The sequence below is a fragment of the Cicer arietinum genome, chromosome 7 (genome assembly GCF_000331145.2).
Source record: "Cicer arietinum cultivar CDC Frontier isolate Library 1 chromosome 7, Cicar.CDCFrontier_v2.0, whole genome shotgun sequence".
Lineage (NCBI taxonomy): Eukaryota > Viridiplantae > Streptophyta > Magnoliopsida > Fabales > Fabaceae > Cicer > Cicer arietinum.
The window spans coordinates 16,997,793-17,007,867 of NC_021166.2; the positions used below are offsets into that span (position 1 = coordinate 16,997,793).

The 10,075-nt window shown below is 32.1% G+C and overlaps 1 protein-coding gene across 1 annotated transcript; it reads left to right on the forward strand.

Annotated features, from left to right (window-relative positions):
• Window positions 1–239: 239 nt before the first annotated feature.
• On the forward strand, window positions 240–5,990 carry LOC101515162 (ubiquitin domain-containing protein DSK2b-like). The gene is made up of 8 exons (XM_004509374.4): window positions 240–662; window positions 1,514–2,239; window positions 2,390–2,607; window positions 2,693–2,803; window positions 3,222–3,280; window positions 3,970–3,998; window positions 4,683–4,772; window positions 5,537–5,990. Exons 1-8 carry the CDS (start codon window positions 425–427, stop codon window positions 5,683–5,685), a joined length of 1,620 nt encoding a protein of 539 aa, XP_004509431.1. The 5' UTR covers window positions 240–424; the 3' UTR covers window positions 5,686–5,990.
• The last annotated feature ends 4,085 nt before the right edge of the window (window positions 5,991–10,075 follow it).

Here is a 10,075-nt window from a genome sequence, read left to right on the forward strand (position 1 = left end):
CAAAATTTGTGTTTAGTCGTTTAATATATATACGGTCCACCCAAAACTAATATATTTAAACAAAACTCTTTAAAATCAATAGGTAAATGAATTAACTCTTTAACATTCATTTAATACAAAATACATTACCTATCATCTCAATCATACGAATGGAGATCAATAATGCGGAGATGGTATATATTAATTTTCTTCGGTTACAAGAAGTAGTCTATATCATAATTTATTTTCCTTTTTTTATTATTCTGAAACAAACAAATTTGCAGCTTCCACTCCTTTCTTCTCTGTTTGTACACTCTCTTCTATCGTTTAGGGTTTTGTTTCCCCCTTTCCTTCGATTCAATTCAATACATACTTTCAACGCAAGAGCGTGGTCACACGCCTCCCGTGCTAGGTTAGGGACAAGGGAAAAAGAGAGAGAAACACCATGGGAGGTGATAGTGCCGTTGATGATTCTGCTTCGGAATCCAAGTGCGAAGTTGAAGGTGTTAACATCAACGTTCGATGCTCCAATGGTACCAAATTTTCGGTTCAGGTTTCCCTCGATTCCACCGTTGGATCCTTCAAGGATCTCATTGCGCGTAAAAGTGATATCCCTTCCCAACAACAACGCCTCATTTACAAGGGACGTATATTGAAGGACGATCAAACGCTTCAAAGCTATGGTGATTCAATTTTCCGATCTCGATTTCATTTATTTGTTCTATGGATATGGTTTGATGCTGTTTGATGTAGTTTTATTTGTTTTTTTATTTAATTTTTATGAATTTAATATAGATTATAGATTCTATGGTCTGTCAGAGGATTAATATGGATTTTGATAGTTTTTGAATTGATGAATTAATGAATTGTTGGTTCGACAAATAGAATGACTTAACTCAAAATGCATAGCTTATGGTTGATTAGGATTGTGATGTGGAATATGCTTATAGTTTTAGGAGAACGGTTTACTAAGCAGTTTACAATGGAATATGTTGGGTCACATGTGACATGTGAAGTGTGTTATTTTCTATGAAGCATACACGGGTTGACACTCACCCGTCGATACCATTACTAATTGAGAAAATGAATTAATTGAATGTAATGAAGGTGTGGTGTGGGACGCCGACACATGTCGGAGACTAGGACTAAAAGTGTCAGTGCTATTGAGGTTATTTTGTCACTCATGCTTCCATTTGGGAAAGATTTGAATTTGTAATATATTGATGCTATTTTTTTAATTTATATTTCTGAAAATGAAGCTTGGAGAGGCAGGGTAAAATTGTTTAACTACTGGTTTTGATTTGGAATATTGTTTGTGTCATTTAGGTCAAGTTCACTCATCACACATATTTTAGTAATTGCATATTTTTAAACCCTGCAGTGATTTTGTGGTTATTTATTTCTCTGTCTGCCTCTGAACTGTTATAAAATAATACTATGCATTGATGATAGTCACATAGCCTTTGACTGCGTTTATTCTATCTATTTTGTAAACTATATAGTACTCCTTTATATCTGCATTTGTATTTTATAGGTTTGGAGGCAGATCACGCTGTCCACTTGGTTCGGAGCTTTGCTCCTACAAATACAAATAGTGGGACCAACAGTAGTGGCACAAATACCACAACAAATGATTCTGGAGGCGCTGGAGCTAATGTTGGTGGGGGTTTGGGAGGGCTCGGTTTTGGTGCTTCAATGTTCCCTGGACTAGGTACCAATGGCACTGGGGGGAGTGGCTTATTTGGTGACGGATTTCCAGATCTTGAACAAATGCAGCAACCATTTATTTCTAACCCAAATTTAATGAGAGAAATGATGAACACACCTGCTATGCAGAATCTAGTAAATAATCCCGAGATAGTGAGGAATCTTATAATGAACAACCCACAGATGCAAGAGCTCATGGATCGAAACCCCGAGCTAGCACACATACTTAATGATCCCAGCACTCTCCGCCAGACCCTTGAAGCTACAAGGAATCCTGAGATCATGCGTGAAATGATGAGAAATACAGACAGAGCAATGAGCAACATTGAATCTTCTCCTGAGGGATTCAACATGCTGAGACGCATGTATGAAAATGTTCAAGAACCATTTTTAAATGCCACTACAATGGCTGGTAATACAGGAATTTCAGCAGCTCATGGTGGCCTAGCCAGGGACCAATCAACTAATCCCTCAACCACTAGTTCTGAAACAACTGCTGGTTCTCCCATACCGAATACTAACCCACTTCCTAATCCTTGGTCCTCTACAGGAAGTAAGTTTGGATGCTATTTCACCCCCCCAGAATCCTCTAACTGAACGCCCTTCTTAACCAGTTCTTTTATAGACATTGTTTTTCCTTCTGATTTTTATGTTTTGAGGCTAGTATTGTGACTAATGCTGTAATTGATGGGGAACGATGCAGCTGGAGCTCCCCAAAGTAACACCAGAAGATCAACCACCGGTGGTGATTCTAGGCAGCAAGCACCTCCTGGCTTAGGAGGGCTTGGTTTGCCTGGCCTTGAAGGCATGCTGGGGGGTAATGGTATGCCAGATCCTGCTGTGTTGACCCAATTAATGCAAAATCCAGCTATCTCACAAATGATGCAAAGTATGCTTTCCAACCCCCAAACTTTGAGTCAGGTATCTCTATTCACCGTGCCCTGTAAAAGTACAAGATGCAATGTGCATGTTGACCTGGTCGTTCTAATATTAATTTATTTTCTAGATTCTTGATGCTAATACTGAACAGCGGGGCATGCCTGATTTAAATTCTCTTAGAGATGTAATGCAAAATCCAGAGTTCCTTCGTTTGTTTCAATCACCTGAGACATTGCAGGTAGACAAATTTATCTAATATATCTATTAATGAGTTTTAATGAATGTAGTATCTGAAGCATAGGATTGGGTATATGTCTTTGCTATAAGTATGTGGTCTGATACTCAGACTCTCAATTATTTAAATGTTGTAGCAGATGTTTGTATGTAGTTTCTTTGTCAAGAATACAGATACTTCTTAATATGGAAAAGTAATGGGCACACAGACCTAATTTGAACAAGTGTGTCAATATCATAGGTCAAATGGTTGAATGAAACCTTTCCTGCCCAAGTTTTTGAAAATTTACACCTTTTTTCAGCAGAAAGTTTATTTTTCTGAAATGTGGTATATTATGATAGAGAAGTATATTGCTGCCCATGTAATTTGGTAGTTCCTTAATTAATATACTCTCACAACCCTGTCTCACTACACAATGCAGCAACTATTGTCTTTCCAGCAATCCCTTATGTCTCAGCTTGGTCAGCAACAATCAACACGGTACGTAATGACACAATTGTTGTCTTTCATTCTCGGATGACCTTATATACTCATCCTTGAAAAGACACAAGAACGTCAAATGTCTTAAGTTCTTAAAAAGTAGTTGCCTGAGCTTTCTTGTATTTATTTGTTTTTAAATGATCACTTTGCAAAAAGCCATGCATATTTTTAGCTTCCTTTTTACTGTCCATGGTTTTATGAGTCTATCCTTGGAAACCAAGATTTGTCAATATCTTCCTGTTAACAATTATAGAAATACCATTTATATTTTGAGAATTCTCAAATTACTATGTCATTCCAAAATCCAAAAGAGATGACCATTAAAAATCTCAATTTCTGTAGTATTCATCATGTTTCAGGTATTTGGAAGTAAAATTTAAAGCTTTTTTATTCTGTGTGCTTAATTAAAAGTATTATAAAGTGAAGTGCTGTTCTTCTTACTAAATCAAATGGTACTCCTTGCACGATACCACTCGAAGTGGATTTGTAGTAGTGACTCTGATTTAAACATAAGGTTCAAATTTCTATACACTATGCAGTGGATAGAATTGCTTAGAGGTGTTCTGTGGTGGTTTACATTTTTGCTGGCTTATTCTGTTAGAATACAGTCTGTCTGTTCTTGTTGACTTATTTTCTTTCTTTTTCTGTTAATAATTTTTCTTCTATATTAATATGGTATCTCGCTGCAGGGAACCGGGTCAAACTGGTGGAGGCACTGGTACGCTAGATAATCCCTCATTCTCTGTCATGCTGTTGTTTTAGTATTGCATTGGTATTTCAAGTTGCTTAACTATATCTTAAGATTATCCATCTATACTTGGGTGAGTTATAATTTTATGAATCGGCTGAACATTGAAGAATGTAATGGAGTTTTCTTCCAATTGTTCTCTGAATGAAGATATTCAGGTCTACAGGGGGTTTGGTTTTGCTGTTTAACTAAAATGACAATTTGATTATGAATTATACTTTGGTGACTAGCTACTCAGCCTTTGTTAGGCAATTCATAAATAATTGTAGGCATGCATGTTTTCTTCTCAAACCATATTTAAACTTAATTATTTTTCATGTGCCATCTTTAGGAGGGTAATGTGCATTAACAATCGTTTGGCCTTGTAGTGTCCCTCTGAATGAAAGGGGGGGTTGTAAATTAGATGTAGTGTTGTTAAATGGCGGCCATGTCGTGGCAGATTTTTGGAAAACCACCCTAGGCAATTTGTGAAGGAGTATCCGCCATGACGGTGTCATAGGCCGAAATGGCGTGTTTATATAGTGGATTTTTGGCCATACGCCATCGACAACACTGATTAGGTGGTGGCTAATTTGGATAGTGCAACTGTCATTTCATTGCAAGCAGAAGTCGTAACATTTCTTTGAAATCATTATCAACTTGTTTTATTGGTAGGATCATTAAACAACTTGGGGTTGGAGATGTTATCCAGCATGTTTGGTGGACTTGGAGCTGGTAGCCTAGCTGTTCCAAATACATCAAATGGTTAGCATTGTTTACTACTTTTTTCCTCAATATATTCTAGATTATGTGAATTTGTAGATTCTGATACTATTTAGGAATTAGGCTATGTTTGGATATTTAATGCATGATGGTATGAAATGGGATTGAATGGAATGAGATGGTTTGGTGTGGAAATTAAAAAGAATAAAATAGAGTAATCATTTTATTGTTTGGATATTTTGATGATGGAATGGAAGAAAAAGCTTGTTCCATCTCGTTTATCCCAATAAAAACAGGAAGAAAAGTGAGGTATTGTTTGGAATGGGATGAAATGCATGCATCCATCTTATTTCATTCTAATTTATACAATCCAAGCAGTGAAACATATATGACTTAATTCCATTCATTTCTACCAATCGAAACATATAAGCGGATAAGCCACAGCCTTTATATTTAAAATTTTATAACTGTCTCTTCATTTTTTTTTAAATCTAATTAGAATTAGGTTCTTGCTTATGGAGGAATCATGTAATAAGTTTCTAAAAGTAAGCTGAATTTAGGGAGCCTATTAGAAGTCTTGGGGGCCAACAAAATTTGTTAATTTGGGTCCTAGGTATCAAAATATCAGATTTGACCCTTGGCTTTTATAAATTTTGAACCCAGTTGGATATTTTGAATCACGAGGACCCAATTATAAACTTCCAAACATATGAAACTAATTAAAAGATCTTCAAATAATGTGGGGACCTACTAATCAATCGAGCCTAGATTTTGTACTGCTCTCACTGACTTTGTTGTCTTCTCAGAGCCACCAGAGCAGTTGTACGCCACCCAGCTTTCGCAGCTTCAAGAGATGGGATTCTTTGACACACAAGAGAACATAAGGGCTCTTATTGCCACTTCAGGGAATGTTCATGCAGCCGTTGAACGTCTTTTGGGGAACTCTGGTCAGTAGCAGATGATTTAGCAATTGCTTTCATGATGTTCACTAATTCAGACTTTGGAGGATGGTCAATATGTTCAAGTGCCATGTTGGGTATTTAAATAAAATCAGAAATCTGTCCAAATTATAGTTGATCAGAGCTGAAATGGTGTAGATTATATACATTGTTACTGTAATATCTTCCTTTACCTTCATTTGAGTTCTGATGTTCCTATTTCTTTTTTCCATGTACATACTTATATTGAAACTAGTTTATAGTTTAAGGCTGATTGTGAGAGCTTCAATATTTTCAAGTGAATTGATTTTTATATTATTCATTTGTATTTGTACTTTGATAACTCCATAATCACTGACTTGGCAGGTGAAGGAACATGAAACTAGCTGTTAAATCCCAAATGCTCGAATGTGGTGTCAACCACTTATTGATCGACTTAACTCTCTCTGGTCATGTTAATTTGAAGTAATCTGTCGACTTTATTTTTATTTTATTTGTTTTCATTGGTATTCTAATGTACTAGTAAAGTTTCCACCCAACAATAAGTTTTATCCCATTAAATTAAGATCCAAACGCACATTTAATAAATGTTTCATCCTGTAGATGAATGCTTACTTGTATGAGTTAGGGTCACTAGAGACTTGACTTTTTTAAAGTAAAAAGTTAGTAAAGAACCAATGCAAATAGTTGATTATATGATTATTTTATGATGGTGGTTACAATTATGTGGTGAGATGGAAAAATTAAATGTTCCTATTAATTGTTGTAAAATTGGTTTATAATTGTAGTGTATGATATTTTTTTCTCTAATCATAAATGTTATTTTTGTGCATTAGTGGAGCCCTTTTCCTAACTCCTAAATTGTAAATAGCATAACAATTGCTACAAAAATAAACAAGCCTACTTTTTCAAAGAATCGAATATTCATAATTGTGGATATAGAAGATTAGGGGGAGATATCATATCGCCTCTAGGGATGGGAATAAGCTAGGCCGTTCGTCAGGGTTTTTTGGCCTGGCCTGATTAATAAAAAGGTCAGGTTCAGGCTTATAAAAAAGCCTATTAGGTCTGACAAGCCGGCCTATATATATTTTTTATTATTTACTCCATTCTTCATTTTTTTTCTTTCTAATTTCCATTGCCCTATTGCACATTAATCAACATATTATTTATAAAAAGTAATATTTTTTTATAAAAATCAATACTATTTATTTGTTATCTTTATATATATTATTAGTATATAAAGCTTGAAAACCCTAATTGTTTATTATTATTGAATATGAGTTTGTTTGAGAAGATTTGTTTAGAGGTAATAATCTGAGTTTGTTTGAGAGTATTTGGTTGACAGATAATAATAGATGCGTTTCAATAAAAAATTATTTTAAACCAAAGAATTTGTAAACCAAAGAATTTGTTTTAGAGGTAATAATGAGTGCGTTTGTTTCACGAAAAAATCTATTCTTTTACACCAAAAATCATTAGAGTTTAAAGTGTGTTTGTTTCTAATTTTTAAAAAATTATTTTGTTTAAAATAATCATTTTTTATTTAATATATATATTGATATATGGAGAATCATGTAAATCGGTCTGGGGTAGTTTTATATATATATATATATATATATATTATTAGTGAATATGATTTTGTTTGAGAACAATGAGATTTCATTGAGAGGTAATAGTTAGTGCATTTGTTTCTAGAAAAAATCTATTCGTTTACGTCAAAAATCATTTTTTTAGGGTTTAAAGGGTGTTTGTTTCAGATTTTTAAAAAATCAATTTGAAAAATCATTTTTTTATTTAATATATATATACATACATTAATATTGGTATGTGGAGAGCATCATGTAAATCAATATGGGTAGCATATCATATAAATTGGTATAGAGAGAGCATCATTTTTTTTTTTTAATTTGTTCATTTATTTATTTATTACTTTTTAGTTCAGTGTCTAACATATATGTATTTTTTTTTTAAGGTTGATAAACAAGAGATACAAATCACCTTGAAGATTTGATATCATTTTTTTGTCATTCATTGGACTTTGAATGTATTTTGTTGGATGATACGTGTAACTGTTTATGAGGCTCATTTTGTTTTATTTGAAGGTTGTTGCATTACCAATTTGTTAGTTATTACTTTATTAGATTTGATTATAATTTAATTAGTTTTCTTTGTATATAAAAGCCTACTTTAGTCTATTTAAAAAAAATATATAACATTTAAATATTTTAATGCGAATAAGGCTTTTAAATAGATTTACAGGTCAGACCATGATAGGCCGTAGGCCAGGCTCAGACCGAAAAAAAAGTCTATGATAGGCCGTAGGCCAGACTTAGAACTAAAAAATTCATCTTAGACCTAAAAAATTCATCTTAGGCCAGACTCAGGCCTTTCAAAGCTTGGCCTGGCCTGACCTATTCCCACCCCTAATCGCCTCACATGAGTCTATGATTTAATATACGATTGACTTAGACAAGACTACTTTAAGTTAAGTTAATGCTTTTTTTAAAATTTTATTTAGTTAAAAAAATTACACAACATGTTACTAAGAAAAATTTAAGTTTATTAAGTAGATCTATTTAATTAAATATAAATTAATTTTTTTTATTACTATTATTATTGAATCATAGATTTGAATCATAAAATAATTATTATGAAATAGAATTTTTTAGGTCATAAAGGTATTTTTATAAATTTGAATCATAACATTTTTTAGGTTTACTAAGTTGACCTATTTAATTAAATATAAATTAATTTTTTAAAATCTTAAATTTGCCAATATTTTCTATAATTGAAAAATGTTAATATGTATCAATGTTTGATATACTTAAACATATTATTATAAAATAGAATTGAAATAAGATGTGATATAATGTTAGATACTCTAAAATGTCATATTAGATGTCAAAATGGAACTTAAGTTCATTGTACGATAACTTGGTGGTATATTTAGAAAAGCTTACGAGGGATTGGAGTCAGCTTTCATAAAAATAGTTAATAGACTTTAAAACAGATTTTTAAGTCTTGTTAGACTTTGAAATAAGTTAAATCAGACCTTAACAATGAGTTTTTGACAGGTAATAGGTCAAACTCAGACGTAACATTTTCAATGTAGATTAGATTCAAACCTTAAAAAACCTAACCCAGTTTAACATATGTTCATTCTTATAGAAATCCCAAATACGATCTAAACGTATCATTAATTAGTGCGATAAAGATTGTAAATCAAATATACAATTGCAGTTCCATTATCCACTCTTTTAAAAGATGTCTTAATATTGAACAGTGCCATGGCCTCTACATGATTTGATCAACTAATGAATTTTCATAAAATTGTGATATACAACCAATTTGTTGAATTCTCCGGGGGCATAAATATGGATTCACTTGAAACTTTTGTATCTTACCTGTTGAAGTTTTTGGCATATCACAAAAAATAACAGTTTTAGGAGACATGTAATGGGGCATATGAATTATGATCCGTGCAAAAGTTAATTATTTGTTGAGGATCTGCATCACATCCTTCTTTCAATGTCAAATATGGGTGGCTATACAAAATAGTTTGTACCTCAACTGAGCTGATGTTTTCTCCACAATAGACTTTATTATGTTTTTTAATCGGTCCTTGATTTCTATGTAACCATCGAAGTGTTTCACAGCTAAGATCCCTAATATGAAACCACCCATATTTTGTTGCTTTCAAATCTCCCTAATACCCGTTCAGAATATTAAATATGCAAAATATATAGTTAATTGAATTATATTGATAAATTGAATTGCATCGTAAAAAAAATTAAATCAATTAATAGTTTATGAATTGAACAACATATTTAAAATAAATCAATTTACTAAACTTAATGCAAAAATCTATTTAACAATTTTAAAATTTTTGTAACCTTAATTAATATTTTTTTCTTAAATTTGCTTTTCCTTGAAAAAAAATAAACTCTTTCTTCGAAAAAAAAAATTTTAATCATAAAAAAATTTTCGATTTTTTTCCAAAACTTCTTTTTCAAAATTTTTTATATCTATTTTTCTCGAAAAATTTTTTTATCTGGAATTTTTACATATATTTTTCTTGGAAAAAAATCAATATTTTTTTATCAAAAGAATTTCAAAATTCTTTTTTTGAAGAGCTACTTTAAAACTGATTTTAATAAAAATATTGTCTAAATATTAAACTGATTTATATTTATAAACCAGTTTCAAACTGATTTAAAAATGCATTTAAGTTAATTTAAACGATTTTTTTTTTCAATACCCCATTTTCCAATTTTTTTTACCAATCTACTCCCTTTTCAAAACTATATACCAATATATAATTTTTTTTTCTCCCATACAAGTCGTCTTTGCGAATAACGACTTCCTTAAAGAAGCTCGCATTTGCAAAAAACGACTTCCTTATGA